The following is a 17,492-nucleotide window of genomic DNA, read 5'->3' as shown; positions in this document are numbered from 1 at the left end:
GGAGTTAGCCAGTTAACTCCCGCTGAATATTCCCAGTCAGTGCTTACCCCTGGATTCTGTATATCTCACCTAGTGCCCCTTTTACCAAGTTGCGGCAAAAGGGGGCCTGCGCTGATGTTGGCACATGTTTTTGATGTGCGCCAAGGCCCCCTTTTAGCGCAGTGGGAAAAAGGTAGGTCTTTCTTTTTTTCAGGAAATGACCATACAGGAAGTGATGCACTTGCTGGGCGGCCATTTTGAGAAGAGCCCTTACCACCACCCATTGAGGCAGCGGTAAGGGCTCCCTCGCTAACCCAGCGGTAACCGGGCAGCACACTGGGGTGGAAACTACTGCCAGGATGCTGCAGTAGCCCGTCAGTACTTCCTTTTTAATGAGCAGTAAGCCCGCATTGAGCTTACTGCCACTTTGTAAAAGGAGTGCCTACTGTTCCGTGCTAAAATCCAAACATAATCTATAACAATGCATGTAACTTAATTGCTTAACAAGCTAATCAGTGTTGATAACAAGTCTTATTGAGCAATAATGAGCACTAACTGGAAATAATTAGAATTTACGCACACTCGCTAAGCATATTCCTTAATGCACTGTGCCTAAATTGTAAGGCACGCAGCCAAAAAGGGATGTAGTTATGGGTGGAGAAATGGGCGTTTCATGGGCATTCCAAAATTTGCATTCACTGTCATAGAATATACCCCTGTGCACCTAAATTTACGTGCCAGCATTAATGCCACATTTCCCTTGGTATAAAAGGATATGCATAGTTTTAAGCACTCTGATATCAACTAAGCATATTCTATATACCACGCCTAAATGTAGGTGCTGCGTAAAGGCGGAAATTTATTCCACACAGAGTTTTTAGATGCAATATTTAGAATCTGGCCCTTAGCGGCTAACCGGTTATATTGCATGATATAACTGGCTATCCACTAATATTCAGTGCATCGCCAGCTAAGTTTGGCAGCTAAATCGGGCCACTGAAATAGCAGGCCTATCTTCAGCCGGTTTAAACTTAACCGGCCAGTGCTGAATATTGATTTGACTGGTTACATTTAAACCGGCCAAAAATAAACCGAATGTGTAATGCCAGTCACTGGAAATAGCCTGACATTGAATATCCAGCCTCCATGCCGACCACAGGAGTTAGCCAGGCTGACTCCCACGATCTGAATATCAGCCCCATAGAACATTAGCATAAGTCGGCTTTGGTGTTTCTAAATATGTGTGCATGCACGTACACCATGTCTTTGGCAGATGTAAATGCATGCTCCTAAATATAGCATTCTAGTGCCTAAGGGGTCCTTTTACTAAGGCGTGTGAAAAAATGGCCTGCGCTAGTGTAGGTGCGTGTTTTGGATGCACATATGTTCATTTCTCAACTCGCCTGCAAAAAAGGCCTTTTTTTTAGCTGAAAATAGACGTGTGGCAAAATAAAAATTGGCAAGTGTCCATTTTGGGTCTGAGATCTTACCACCACCCATTGTCTTAGCAGTAAGGTCTCACGCATTAACTGGGCAGTAATCATCAGCACACATACACTGCTGATTACTGCCCGGTTAGCATGGCATGCATATCGGACGTGCGTAAAAATTAGAATTACCGCCCAGGATACGAGTTGCCAGGCGGTAGATTTAATTTGACACGCATTGTACGTGCAAAGGCGCCTATTTCTCTTAGTAAAAGGACTTCTAAATGAGCACTCCTAAACGTGGCACTTTAGCCTGTAGCTTAAGGTAGTCTGTAAATTATATTTGTAAATGTTGGACATGCCCTTGCCTCACCTATGCTCCTCTCCCAACACCCGCTTGCATTTACACGCTAAACCCTGGATTCTAGACATGGCGCTCAAAATTGTGTGTGCAAGTTAGTTGAATAATGAGCTGATAACTAGCAATAATTGGACACTAACAATCAATTATTGCAGTTAATTGACTCCAATTTGGATTTGCGTGAACATGTTGCTAAGGGCTATTCTGTGATAATGCTCATGCAAATCATCTAGCGCACAACTGAATTGAGACAAGGCCATGGGAGGGGCATGGGTGGGTCAGGGGCGTTTACTAAAGATATTCACGGTATTATAAATTTGGGGGATCCGCGCCTAACTTCCATGCGAGGATTTAAACCAGGTTTTCAGTCGATCTACATCTGGGTGCGGATCCCGGTGCTATGCACTATTCTATAAACAGTGCACAACTCAGAGTGCCATTTATAGAATAGCGCTTGGTGCGCATTTTTCAGTGCCCAAATTTGAGCACCGTTTACTGAATCTAGTCCTAAAGCAGTTGTGTGCATGTGTTATAAAATACTACTGAACCTGCAGCTAGCACTTATGTGCCTAAATGTAACAGTCATGCACATCAGTGCTAGTATAATATGACTTATACATGCAGTTGTCATCGAACTTTAGGCCACCTAGTATAGAATGATAAACAGATATTGATTTTTCAATTTTGTTCTTTCTGCAGTATGTGCGTGTCTCCTTTGACACAAAGCCTGACCTCCTTCTGCACCTTATGACCAAGGAATGGCAACTTGAGCTTCCCAAGCTTCTGATCTCTGTCCATGGAGGCCTACAAAACTTTGAACTTCAGCCAAAACTCAAACAAGTCTTTGGAAAGGGCTTAATTAAAGCTGCCATGACAACAGGTGCATGGATATTCACTGGAGGAGTTAACACAGGTAAGCATGAACATTTAGAAATTGAAGGGTTAATATTTAGCTGTGGAAAATAAGACATTAACCGTTTAACACTAATCAGTTAAATTTATCCAGATATTCAGCCTCACTTAATAGGTGTGAAACTCCTTCATAGCTATTCTATGTCTGCATTTTTTGCCATGAGGTTAAAATGAGTGCCATACATTTGACAGCCCACTTGTCTGCCTACCCATAAAATTAAGTAGGCCCCATAATCCAGATTGTCCTTCACTGTTAGGGCAAGCCTAAATCAAAAATATAAGAATGATGCTACAATTGTAGTTACTGCTTGGTCTTACACTTACCTTATATACTGGATATAATCTGCAGATTTACAGCACACTATCTGCTGAATAGCAATGGCACGCAGACTGGACTACGCTGCCCAAGTTACTTAGACTTAGGTCCGCCAGTGCTCCTGGGTACACTGATTGGCAAAGGTTCTCCAGCATGTTCAATCAACTGCAACAATTTCCATTTCTTTCTAGTTGGTGCCAAGGTACTAAACACTTTCTTTGAATATGCTATGTCAGGTCTTCTTTGGTCTTCAGTTCTTTATCTTCCCACCTGCTGGTGATTACGAAGCTTTAGAATGTGTCCAGCCAATATGACCATTTACTCAAGCTGTTGCTTGGAACCTTCAAGAATCTTTTCTCCTCAGGATCTCCTCTTAACGTGGTCATAGATGTCACCAAGGATTCTGCACAGGCACTGCTGATGTATTACATTCAGGTTTTGTGCTCTTTGTAGTAATTTTCCACATTTTACAGGCATAGATTGCATTTGGCAGGCAATAGCTATATAGGGCTTAATTTTCATCAGTTTTGATTGCTGTTGTTGTCCATATTCAACACATCTGTTAAACGACTGATGCAGCCTTGCCAACCCTATCAATGGCATTCCCTCTCAGTGTTCCCATTACGGGACATAATGCTGCCAAGATGTTATTGTTATGTTGTATACATATTCTGCTTTGACTAAAGTGGATCACAGAATAAAACATGCATAATCACAAAATAAAACATTGTCCACATCATCAGGTTCTTGGTTAACAGCAAGTCATGTACAAGTTTCATCACCAACTTGCATGTTCTTGACTGTCCAAGTTGCAGTCCTTATAAGAGTTGGTTCCAGTCCCTTTCATATCCAAGCTCACCTTTACTAGTACTCTCTTGAATAGTATGTTGACATGATAGCATGTATGATGAGCAGCCAGAGCATAGTTCCCAAAACCAGAGAAGGAATGTAAGAAGCTATTGGAAACCCCACCACACACTACCAGAACCTTAATAAAATAGCCAGTGCCGGAGAGTCAGTTCTCCTTTAAGAATAAGGAGTTGCAATGGGGAACCCAGAATAAATATGACCACCTGAAGCAACTACAGCTTTCATGTACCTGGTGTGGGTAGAGCTGGAAGTTAGGGCAGGTGAGCTCATTAACAAAGCAGTTGCCAGCTATAAGGAGGTGTTTCCCTGAGAAAAGACTGAGAGCCTAAACCCTGCTACCCTGGACCCAAATCCCATGGAAAGCACACCAGAGAAGGATATGTCTTCCTGTCATACCATCATGTTGGGAGACGACAGAGACCAGGAGAAAGCAGCCCATTGCAGGGAAATGGATCCTGAGAGCTCCTGTTTGCCTGACACTGAGGCGTCAGAGAGAATATATAAAATAGGTACCAGCAGGGCCGCTGAGAGACTGAACCAGGTGCAAACTGCCGCCCCCCCCCCCCCCCCATAATTGTCATCCGCTGCCCCCCCCCCCCCCCCCCCCCCCCCACATTGCTGCTGCAACTGCAATTGAAATACTCTGGCTGGCAGTGATCCCCGCCAGCAGAAGAGGTCTTCCTCCAGCGTTGCTCTTCACTCTGCCGATTGCCTGCCCCTGCTGCAAAACATCACAGTGGGAGGATGGAAGGGTGGAGAAGAAAAGGAGGCTATTAACATGGGGTTGGATTGATCACGCATGTGACATCAACTAAGGTTTTCTAGATTGGATGTTTGTGGTTGTTTTGTGTTTAAGATGAGCAGGATTTTCTGTGTTTTGTTTGAAAAGTGTTGTAATGTATCATTGCCTGAAATAAAACAAACATTAAATATTAAAAAAAAAAAACTTCACAGCCTTATTCGCAAATTAAAGTTTCAGAATTTTTACTTTATCTAACTCAGAAACAAATGTAACAAGCAATGGTGCCCTAGAATCAATAGTATCAGTTGATGACTCTAAGAAATTAGTCTAATCCTGAAGAGACAGCATTTCCTACCTCATCCATACCTCCTGCAGATTGCACAGTCTGAACTTTGACATCAGGAGAATAATAACATTTTGAGATAGGAACCTCGGCTGAAAAATGTAACACTTCAGGAAAATAATTTTAAGTAACACCATAGCGGAAAGTAATCTTTTCCTAGGAAAATTAACAATTACCAGCTGTCAGTGTATAAACAAGCTGTAACAAGCTGACAGTGTATAAACAAGTTGTAACTCTAATACTTTCCAAACCTCCTATGAGACCTTCTGGCATTATTATATAAAATTTTACTGAACACATTCCTCCTGCTCCTGGTCGTCCAATTTGGCAATAGTCTCAGCTGAGAAAACTGCCATTTGGGTTCCAAAACTATGAAGATAAGATTCATTCTGAATCACAGTATTTCATGTATCTTTTAGAGGGTAATAAAACCCTCTTCTGTTTCTTCCATACTGTCTCCTTCTGAACCTTCCACTTGGGGGGGGGGGGGGGGGAGAGAGGGGTGTCGAGGGAATGACCCAGGGAAAGGCACAGCTTCAATATTAACCAATGTAACAGTAGATAAAGTTACCATAGCAACAGCTGAAGGCCCAAGTCCTGTGTGGAATCTCCCAACAATCAGTGGGTGGGGGGGAGGGGGATGCACACATGTCTGAAGATAACAAAGCTCCAGAATACTAGGGAGATGTATTAGGGGGGCCTGCTATAGTAACCTAAATATGATGGTCCATAGGCCTCAAAACAGGAGAAGTAGCAGCATTACTGTCATATCCCCTACCTCAACGCAAGCAGCGTCCTCGGGCTGTACAGGGTCCCGTCGACACGCACACTTGACTGGCACAGCCCTGAGCCATGTGTGTGTGGTTCTTCTCTGGCTGCAGGCTCCTTGATTGCTTTGCTTCCATGCACCTGTTTCTGCTCTCTCTCTCTCTCTCTGCCTGGCTTCCAGGCTCCTTGATTGCTTTGCTTCCATGCACCTGTTTCTGCTCTTTCTCTGCCTGGCTTCTAGGCTCCTTGATAGCTTTGCTTCCACCCACCTGGGTCTGCTCTTCCTCTGCCTGGCTTCCCTTGCTTCTCTCCTATTGGTCTTCCAGTTCTTCCTTCCCCTGCTCTTGTCCTATGGCTGTGCCCCTTCTCCCTGCTGATGTCAGACACCAGCACTTTATCAGCTGAGCTCTCCCTAGACTCCTTGCTTCGGCTTCTACTTTGGTAGGTGTTATTTTATTTTTGTTATATTTGTACCCCGCGCTTTCCCACTCATGGCAGGCTCAATGTGGCGGGCAATAGAGGGTTAAGTGACTTGCCCAGAGTCACAAGGAGCTGCCTGTGCCGGGAATCGAACTCAGTTCCTCAGTTCCCCAGGACCAAAGTCCACCACCCTAACCACTAGGCCACTCCTCCAATCTACTTGCCCAGTAGTGTGCTTCTCCTCTACTTTGTTCTTCGTTACTGACTCTGCCTGTACCTGGATTACTCTCATGTCTGCTGCCTGCCTACTGACTCTGCCTGTACCTGGATTACTCTTATATCTGCTGTCTGCCTACTGACCTTGCCTGTACCTGGATTACTTTCGTGTCTGCTGCCTGCCTACTGACCTTGCCTATACCTGGATTACTCTCATGTCTGCTGCCTGCCTACTGACTCTGCCTGTATCTGGATCACTCTCTTGCCTGCTGCCTGTCTGGCTGTCATGTTCATCACCCCGCTTCCTGCTCCATCACGTAAGCCCTGCAGGCCACCCGCACCTAGGGGCTCAACCTCTGGGAAATGGTGGTCAGCACAGGTGAAACCCAGGGTTGTCCGGCCGCCAAGCAGAACCTGGTCCGAGTACCGGGCTTGGCAGCGCTCTACTTGGTACAAGAACTCACAGGTCTGACAATTACTCACAGTTCATGATTTGCCCTTTCTTTCTCTCTTTTCTCAGAATGGAGACTAAGACCAAACAAATTGCTTCTGTTTTCTAATATTTAAGTCTAGGGCTAGGGCTCTTCAGCTTAGAGAAAAGGCAGCTGAGGGGAGATATGATAGAGGTCTATAAAATAATGAGTGGAGTTGAACGGGTAGACGTGAAGTGTCTGTTTACAATATCCAAAAATACTAGGACTAGGGGGCGTGCGATGAAGCTACAAAGTAATAAATTTAAAACAAATCAGAGAAAATGTTTCTTCACTCAATGTGTAATTAAACTCTGGAATTTGTTGCCAGAGAATGTGATAAAGGCGGTTAGCTTAGCAGAGTTTAAAAAAGTTTTGGCTGGCTTCCTAAAGGAAAAGTCCATAGACCATTATCAAATTGGACTTGGGGAAAATCCACTATTTCTGGGGTAAGCAGTATAAAATGTTATGTATTTTGGGGGGATCTTGCCAGGTATTTGTGACCTGGATTGGCTACTGTTAGAAACAGGATGCTGGGCTTGATGGACCTTTGGTCTGTCCCAGTATGGCAATACTTATATACTTATATAACTCTTTTCTTTATTATATAATTTAACATTTTATAATGTACTAATTACAGTCATTTTGATTATCAAAAACCATTCACCACCTAGAATGACAGTCTGTTTAGGGGTGAGAGGACATTTCTGTCCTAGTTAGATGCCACATGAAATAGACTTTAGCTGCACTAATGTTGACAAGGGCCTAAAACTAAATATGTATTTATCTGGGCACATGCTGCAAGAGTAAGGGGCCCTTTTCCCAAACTGCCATTAAAATGTGACCTTATCGTGCCCTTATGTGGGTCATTCCCAAGCACTAAGGCCTTTTCTACTGCAGGGGTAAACTGGCCAATTTTTTTTTTCTATTTTCTGTATTCATGGCTACGTACTAATTTTCCCATTAGCATGTGGTCATTAGTGCGTGAGCCCCTACCAACACTCATTACATATGAGGTAGAGACTCACGCACTAACTATGTGCTAATCAGTTAGCACATGGCAACGTAGCTGTGCTAACCAGTTAGCACAGAGCATGCCCACACTCTGCCCCAGACTCACCACCAGCTCTAAAAAGTAAATGTTATTTTTCAGTGTGTTGGTAGTGCGCCGATCCCAAAATTTCTGTGGGACGGCTGAGCGTGGCATCACAGTAAAGCATTTTTAGCTGTGATAAGCACGCATTAGTGCTTCATAAAAGGACTCTAAGTGTGTATTAATGCATAATGAACAAGCTAAGGGGTCCTGTTACTAAGCTGTGGGAAAAATGGCCCTCTGGTAGTGGCAGGGGCCCTTTTTCCCGTATGCCAGGGCCCTTTCTACCGCAGCCGGTAAAAGCTCCCCCCCCCCCCAAGAAAAATGTCCATGTGGTGAGATAACTCTTACCGCATGGCCATACGGTGGGGAGCCCTTGCCGCCACCCACTAAGATGGCGGTAAGGACTCCCATGGTAACCTGATGATAACCGGGCAGCACTTGGCAATGCTCAATTACAGCGGGGTTACTGCCGCACTAACCCCCAGAAATGGTGCATGCTCGACTCAGAACTACCGCCGGCGGCTGTGTTGGGCCGGCAATAATCCCCCAAGAGCAAGCGGTAAGCCCATGTTGGGCTTACCGCTGATCTTTAAAAGGGCCCCTCAAATCCAAAATGGAACTTGCTATCATGTTTTATACAAACCTGCAGGTTTTGGAGTATTATAACTGAAAACACTGTTAATTTTTGCTCTAATGTGATGACAGCTGTTCAGTCATTGCTATAGTTCTATGAAATACTACTACTACTAAATAGACATTCCAGAGCTGGCAATCTGCATTTACTAATGTGAGCTCTCTATGGGATTCCTTGTCATAAATATGCGGTTTCAAGGAGAAAGCTCTGAGCTAAAAATCAAGCAGGAATAATGTACCCTGTGGAATAATGATACTATAAAAATAATGTATATAATTTTGTGTTATCAAAAGTAATTTTCATTCTGTGATTATAGTAAAAGAAAGCATGCTTTCAGACCACTAACGGTAAATCCTAAGTAATAACAATACTACAATGTCTACAAATGCTGAATTTTCTGCTTTCGACATGCTCTGTGTTGATGGTTAGTTTTGTCAGGTGTTTTGTATGGTTGGTTATTAATAGAATATTTTACTCTCAGGTTTTGATTCAGTTCATAGCCTAAAGGATTTTTTTTCAGATTAGGCAGTTAGCAAATTTAAATAAATAATGTCATAAGTCACATGGAGCAATTCAAACCTAGGAACTGTTGTGTGCTATAGAAAACATCATGGGACTGAATAACATGTTCTCTTTAAAGGGTTAATATATGGTATCGGAATATTTTTTCATTCACAGAACTAAGGGGTCCTTTTACTAAGCTATGGGAGGAATTAGCTTTAGTGTGCTGTATGCTAAGGCCATTTTTACCATGCCTGTAAAAATCCCAGTTTTCTATTTTTTTCCATTAATGGCCATGCAGTAATGTTTTTAACACACTATAAAACAGAGGTTCTCCAATATAGACATAAGCATCAAAAGCAAAGGGAGGAAAAAGCCTCAAGAAGCTCCCAGACAGTGGAATCTTTATTATAACTATTGAAATAAACTTCAGAAATGACAAAAATGTACTTACCTGTGTTGTCTCTTTCTCCCAGCTCAAACAGAAAACAAGACCGTGACCAACGATGGTCAGTATTTCAATTAGCTGTGTCAGGGTCAACAAGTCATAACTTTAATTGTTCACACCGTTCAAACATGGCTGAACATGGGAGGGTTGTTGAAACCGCATATTTATGACATCCCATAGAGAACTCACATCAGCAAATGCAGATTACCTGCTCTGGACTGTCTATTTCATAGAAGAAAAACATTGGTTGCTGCCGGCTGAATATTTACCCCTTAGTTTTCATTCTCTACTTTCTGAATCTGCTTTTCTGTTGTGATTTGGCCTTTGTCTTTGATACCCACCACTATGTATGTCCCATTATATTTTGTCACATTTAATTTTCAAGACCCATCTCACAATCTATTTCCTTGATAATATTTTTTCAATTTACTGTCTTCTGTCCCCTTTCTGACTCCTCCTGTTACCAAAGTCTTCTCTGATTCCTCTTGTACCCCCACAGCCTCATTAGTTTCTTCTTTCTATGCTATTCACTTCTTCTCTTAGACTCAAGAGGACAACTTCTTGTTTTCATTTCTTCCAGTCACTTTATTGGTCAACCCACTTTTCAGTCTCTCAATGTATTGTTCATACATTCAGTCATTTCTGCTGATAATCTATAACCCACTCACCCTCCTCTTTGCAAGCACTTGTTTATAATTTTATAGAAATCTGTGGAGTGCTATACAAATAGTGAGTATCTAAGAGTAACTGCTCTCTTTGAATCTTTATGTGAGATCATTGATAACAATGTGCCTTTTGTCCACCTTGTAGGAGTTATTCGGCATGTGGGAGATGCACTTAAAGATCATGCCTCAAAATCTCGAGGGAAGATCTGCACCATAGGTATTGCCCCATGGGGGATTGTAGAAAACCAAGAGGACTTAATTGGCAAAGATGTAAGTTACCTACTCTGCTTAGATGTTTGCAGCTAATCTAATTTTCTGCTTCATAGAGAAGGTTGATTGTACATAAAATAATTCCAGTCAGCTATTACCTACAGAAAAATTGGGACTGTTTTTCATTTCACAACTAAACTTTCTACATATCTATCTATCTATCTATCTGTCTGTCTTCATCTATCTATTTATCTATCTATAAATAGCTATAGCTATAGATATATGTTTGTATATATTCCTTTGAACTAAAATTTCCAGAAAAACAAACATAAAACAAAATATATTTTTAAATACTGTTTGGCATGTCACCGGACTACATGCTAGATATGATCAAACTATCACCAAGAAATGCAAACCCAGAAACCAGAGGTTACCTACTACTTCACCTGCCCAACTGCAAAAACATACTATACAAGTCTACCTACACGGCGGGATTTAGTCCCATAGTCATATGAAGCATCACAAACTACCTCCAGTTCAGAAAAGACCTAAAGACCTACCTCTTTAGGAAATTCTATGAGTAAAATATGCACTAATCGTTCTGGAACAACAATACACAACACAACCTCTAACTGTTATGCATCTTTTCATTTGAGAAATGAACTAAGACATATCTTCTCAAGAAACCCAATGTCTATTCCATAAGCACTAATAGTTATCTTGTCAACCACTGCAAAACACAGCATCATACAACCTTGTAAATGTAATTGAATCAATGTAATCTCTAACACCTATTAAATGTAAGCCACTTTGAGCTGAAACTCGTTTTTGGATAATTGTTGGATACAAGTATGAATGAATAAATAAATAACTGCACCTCAACACTGTGGAACCCTTTTAAAAAGCTGCAACAAAAAGTGGCCTTAACGTGCTCTTACATGGGTCTTTCCCGCATGTTAAGGCCATTTTTACCACAGGGGTAAAAAGGGCCGATTTTCAGATTTTTCCATTAATTGCCATGTGCTAATTTTCCCATTAGCGTGTGGCTATAAACACGTGAGCTTCTACCACCACCTATATTGTAGGTGGTAGGAATTCATGTGCTAAGTCTGTGCTAATTGGTTAGTGCATGGCAATGCTAACGTGCTAACTCATTTACATAGACATGTCCACTATCTGCCTCCAGATACGCCCCAGCCACAAAAATACATTTTATTTTTTTAGCACATAGGTAGCGCATGCATATGGCAAAATTATCACAGGACACCTCAGCGCGCCCCACAGTACACCATTTTTGCAGCAGTAAGCACACATTTGTGCTTACTGTAGCTTTGTAAAAGTGATAAAAGTGTGTAATATAAACAAACTAGTAAAAAAGCCCCGTTTCTGATGCAAATGAAACGGGGGCTAGCAAGGTTTTCTTCAGAGTGTGCATGTGGGAGTGTGTGTGTCCCTGCCCTCTGCCCTCTTTCCCTTCCCCTGTGCTGTCTGTCCCCTTCCCCTCCCCCCTCCGAGTCCAGTCCTTCAGTGTTAAGTTTCCTGCTGTGCTGTGTTTGTGTTACAGAGAGAGTGAGGGTGTCTCTCTCCCCTCCCCCCTCTGAGTCCTTCACTGTTACAGAGAGAGGGATTTCGTGCTATGCTGTTTTCCTTCACTCATGGGGAAACCGGATATCTCTGGCGCTTCACACTTCCAGCTGGAGGCTTCATTAGAACGTTGGTGGTGCCTTTTATATATATAGATTACTTATATGTAAGTAATTGAAATAATTGTGAGCAGAGGAAGAAACTACCTGGTTTTATATTTAATCTCTGATGTTAACGCTTGTGGGTTTTGAGAGTATTGGTGTTTCTCCTATACAGAATGACTCAAACAAGAGCCGAATAGGAGTAACCCCAATTCTCTCAAAAACCATAAACATTAGCACCAGAGATTAATAGGGAATGACTACCATCATCAGTCTGCCTATGTTACGGTTTAAAATACCAAATGAAGAGAATGATAAATAAAACCCTGTGAAACTTATTCCAAAAAAATACAAATGATACTAATGAGAGACAGACAACAAACAGCATAAAAGAGAGAAAATGTCTGAGTATCAGGAGCGAACAACAATTTATGGAATTCATGTCTCTTCTTGGTGTATGTGGATTACTGGCTCAGTGATGGCTCTGGTGAAGGTGAAGCAGATCATTGTCTCCTGTGAGAGTCCATTGTTGAACTTTCCAGGTGGTGCTAAGTTGTTGTCGTTGATGATCTGCAGTTCTGCATCTCTGATGGCATTTTGGTGATCGGGTTCTGATCTTTCATCAGCTGGTTGATGACATGGAGACACAATGATGGTGGCAAGAACAGTCATCTTTGGATGGATCCCTGAGTCAAAGTCAGGGTCTATAAGCTCAAAGGAGTTCTCCAAAGCAGGAGACATGTAGCCAGGTTTTAGAAGGAAATCTGGTCCTGATAACCACTTGGTTTCTACTAGATGGGACACTGGCACAGTTCTGGTGGTATAGTCTGTTGAATTTTGGTTAGTTGGCACGTAATGCCATTTTTCTGTATATGCTCAACTCTGTTGCTGCTGTAAACACAAAATCTCTTGGTTTGGTTGTAAATGTAGCCCAGGACAACTTTACTGTCGGAATAAACATTGACTGTGTCTACTTGAATGTACATTTCACTAAGTATCATCTCTACTATCTCTACTGCCAGCACTGCTTCACACAATTCTAAGCGTGGAATTGTATGATTTGGTTGTGGTGATAATTTAGCTTTACCAAAGATGAGATAGTCCATCTGCATCTTTAGCTTTCAAGTAGGCCATTGCAGCTATGGCTTTTTCAGAACCGTCTAAGGTGCAGATCTCTTTGAGACAGACAGTACTGAGTGCTGTAGGGATGTAAGTGCATGGGATGTGCAGCTGTTCAAGAGTCTTTAGAGAATTTTTCCATTTCTCCCATTCTTGTCTCATTTCTGGTGGCAATGGGACCATCATCAGTACTTTAGGAAAGCTCCCTCAGTAGGGATCTTCCTTGAATTGTGACTGGAATGTCAAGTAGTAGTAGTAGTAGGAATCATACAGACTTTTGACTGTGGACAATATGCCTCTGCGTGTATATGGCTTCTCTTGGGTGGAAACTTGAAAGGTAAAAATGTCTCTCTTTAGGTCCCAATTGGGCTCATTTTCGAAAGAGAAGGACGCCCATCTTTCGACATAAATCGGAATATGGACGGCCTTCTCACAGGGTCGGCCAAATCGGTATAATCGAAAGCCAATTTTGGACATCCCCAACCTCTTTCCATCGCAGAGACGGCCAAAGTTCAAGGGGGCATATTGGAGGCATAGCGAAGGCGGGACATGGGCGTGCCTAACACTTGGACATCCTCAACCCATAATCGAAAGAAACAAGGACGTCCCTGACAAACACTTGGATGACTTTACCTGGTCATGTTTTTCTTACGAACAAGACACAAAAAGGTGCCCAAAATGACCAGATGACCACAGGAGAGAATCGGGGATGACCTCCCCTTACTCCCCCAGTGGTCACTAACTCCCTCCCACCCTCAAAAAATATCTTTCAAAATATTGATTGCCAGCCTCTATGCCAGCCTCAAATGTCATACTCAGCTCCATCACAGCAGTATGCAGGTCCCTGGAGCAGTTTTAGTGGGTGCAGTGCACTTCAGCCAGGCGGACCCAGACCCATCCCCCCTACCTGTTACGTTTCTGGAGGAAACAGCAAGCCCTCCAAAACCCACCACAAACCCACTGTACCCACATATAGGTACTCCCCTTCACCCATAAGGGCTATGGTAGTGGTGTACAGTTGTGGGTAGTGGGTTTTGGGGGGCTCAGCACCCAAGGTAAGGGAGCTGTGTATCTGGGAGCAATTTCTGAAATCCACTGCAGTGCCCCCTAGGGTGCCCGGTTGGTGTCCTAGCATGTCAGGGGGACCAGTGCACTACAAATGCTGGCTCCTCCCACAATCAAATGGCTTGCATTTGGTTGTTTCTGAGATGGACGTCCTTGGTTTCCATTATCATTGAAAATCAGAAACAACCAAGTCTAGGGACGACCAAATTTCAGGATTTGGACATCCCTGACCGTATTATCGAAACAAAAGATGGACGTCCATCTTGTTTCAAAAATACGGGTTTCCCCGCCCCTGGATTGGGACGTTTTGCGAGGATGTCCTCATCAAAACTTGGACGTCCCTTTCGAAAATGCCCCTCCACGTAATGCAAGACTTCTCTGAAGCAGAGTGGTGTCTATTCTTTAAATCCTTTAAATCTTTGGCATGATTCTCTGAAGGAACTGCTCTCATTACTTCTGGACTGTTACAGGTGATTTTATGAAGTCTCAGATTGGCCTCTGCCAACATTGCCTGTCTTCTCTTTATTAAGTCAATGGCTTCTCCTATGGTAGGTAAGGACTTCAAACCATCGATAGTGTAACATAGTAGATGACGGCAGAAAAAGACCTGCATGGTCCATCCAGTCTGCCCAACAAGACAAACATAAGTGTATACCTTACCTTGATTTGTACCTGCCTTATTCAGGGCACAGACCGTACAAGTCTGCCCAGTAGTACTCCCCGCCTCCCAACCACCAGTCCCGCCTCCCATCACCGGCTCTGGCACAGACCGTATAAGTCTGCCCTCCACTATCCTCACCTCCCAACCACCCACCCCTCTTCCCCCCACCTGCTCCGCCACCCAATTTCGGCTAAGTTTCTGAGGATCCATTCCTTCTGCACAGGATTCCTTTATGCATATCCCACGCATGTTTGAATTCCGTTACCGTTTTCATCTCCACCACCTCCCGCGGGAGGGCATTCCAAGCATCCACCACCCTCTCTGTGAAAAAATACTTCCTGACATCTTTCCTGAGGCTGCCCCCCTTCAACCTCATTTCATGTCCTCTCGTTCTACCGCCTTCCCATCTCCGGAAAAGATTTGTTTGTGGATTAATACCTTTCAAATATTTGAACATCTGTATCATATCACCCCTGTTCCTCCTTTCCTCCAGGGTATGCATGTTCAGCTCAGCAAGTCTCTCTTCATACGTCTTGGAACGCAAATCCCGTACCATTCTCGTAGCTTTTCTTTGCACCGCTTCCATTTTTTTAACATCCTTCGCAAGATACGGCCTCCAAAACTGAACACAATACTCCAGGTGGGGCCTGACCAACGACTTGTACAGGGGCATCAACACTTCCTTTCTTCTGCTGATCACACCTCTCTCTATACAGCCTAGCAACCTTCTCGCTACGGCCACCGCCTTGTCACACTGTTTCGTTGCCTTCAGATCCTCGGATACTATCACCCCAAGATCCCTCTCCCCCTCAGTACCTATCAGACTCTCCCTGCCTAACACATAAGTCTCTCTTGGGTTTCTACTCCCTAAGTGCATCACTTTGCATTTCTTCGCATTGAATTTTAATTGCCAAACCTTAGACCATTCTTCTAGCTTCCGCAGATCCTTTTTCATGCTTTCCACTCCCTCCCAGGTGTCCACTCTGTTGCAAATCTTAGTATCATCCGCAAATAGGCAAACTTTACCTTCTAACCCTACGGCGATGTCACTCACAAATATATTGAACAGAATCGGCCCCAGCACCGATCCCTGAGGCACTCCACTACTCACCTTTCCCTCCTCCGAGCGAACTCCATTTACCACCACCCTCTGTCGTCTGTCCGTCAACCAGTTCCTAATCCAGTTCACCACTTCGGGACCTATCTTCAGCCCATCGAGTTTATTTAAGAGCCTCCTGTGGGGAACCGTGTCAAAAGCTTTGCTAAAATCTAAGTAGATTACGTCTATAGCATGTCGATGATTCAGTTCTCTAGTTACCCAATCAAAGAATTCAATGAGATTCGTTTGGCACGATTTCCCTCTGGTAAAACCATGTTGTCTCGGATCTTGCAACTTATTGGCTTCCAATAAGTCTCTTTCTCAATTAAGCATTTGGCATCCATGCTATACTCTTTCTCCTTCTTGGGCTATCCTTCTATACCTGTAAGTTACCACTGCAGGTGATGGACTGTTACCAAATATGTGAGCCCTCAGTCTGTGCTCCACAATCTCCTAGCTGATGCTGTTGTCATGGTACCACAGGAATCTCAAATAGTTTCTGTAATCTGGGTGTATGACAAAGCAGTAGAACATTTGCTGGATATCTGCTGTTATTGCAATGGGTTCTTTTCTGAAGTGAATCAAGACTCCTAAGAAGTTATTGATCATGTCAGGCCCAGAAAAACAGCACATTGTTGAGTGAGATTCCTTGAAACTGAGCACTGGAATTGAACACAGTCCTGAACTGGGCTGGTTTAAGTGAGTGATGATGCAGGAACTGAAAGAAATCTCAGTGAACTTGGAAGGCGTACTGAGCAAAATCGACAAATTAAAGAGTAGTAAATCACCTGAACCAGCTGGCATGCACCCTAGAATACTGAAAAAACTCATACATGAAATTGCTGATCTGCTGTTAGTAATGTGTAACATATCGTTAAAATTGTCCATAGGAGCTAAAAATTGGAGGGTGGCCAATGTAACGCCAATTTTTAAAAAGGGTTCCAGCGGTGATCTGGGAAATTACAGACTGGTAAGCCTGGCATCAGTGCCAAGCAAAATAGTGGAAACTATTATAAAGAATAAAGTTACGGAACACATAGATAGACATAATTTAATAGAACAGAGTTAGCACTGGTGAACTAAGGGAAGTCTTGTCTCACCAATTTGCTTCATTTCTTTGAAGGCGTGAATAACCATGTCGATAAAGGTGAGCTGACTGATTTTCAGAAAGCTTTTGAAAAGTTGTGGATTAGGAATTGGTTATTGGATAGGTTAAATGGCCATTTTTCTCAATGGAGGAGGGTGAATAGTGGAGTACCGCATGGATCTGTACTGGGACTGGTGCTATTTAACATGCTTATAAATGATCTGGAATTTGGAACGACAAGTGAGGTGATTACATTTGCAGATGACACAAAACTATTCAAGGTTGTTAAAACACATGTGGACTGTGAAAAATTGCAGGAAGATCTTAAGAAATTGGAAGACTGGGCATCCAAATGGCAGATGAAATTTAATGTGAACAAATACAAAGTAATGCACATT

General features: G+C 43.0%; 1 protein-coding gene across 1 annotated transcript in view; it reads left to right on the top strand.

Annotated features, from left to right (window-relative positions):
• TRPM3 (transient receptor potential cation channel subfamily M member 3) overlaps positions 1-17,492 on the top strand; it is a 714,222-nt gene that overhangs the window by 322,539 nt on the left and 374,191 nt on the right. Inside the window, exons 4-5 of the mRNA XM_030193857.1 lie at positions 2,467-2,680; positions 10,314-10,438. Coding sequence (XP_030049717.1) covers positions 2,467-2,680; positions 10,314-10,438 — 339 coding nt within the window. The remainder of the gene's footprint in view (positions 1-2,466; positions 2,681-10,313; positions 10,439-17,492) is intronic.

The sequence above is a fragment of the Microcaecilia unicolor genome, chromosome 2, assembly GCF_901765095.1.
Source record: "Microcaecilia unicolor chromosome 2, aMicUni1.1, whole genome shotgun sequence".
Classification (NCBI taxonomy): Eukaryota; Metazoa; Chordata; class Amphibia; order Gymnophiona; family Siphonopidae; genus Microcaecilia; species Microcaecilia unicolor.
This window is presented reverse-complemented; position numbering and strand designations above follow the sequence as displayed.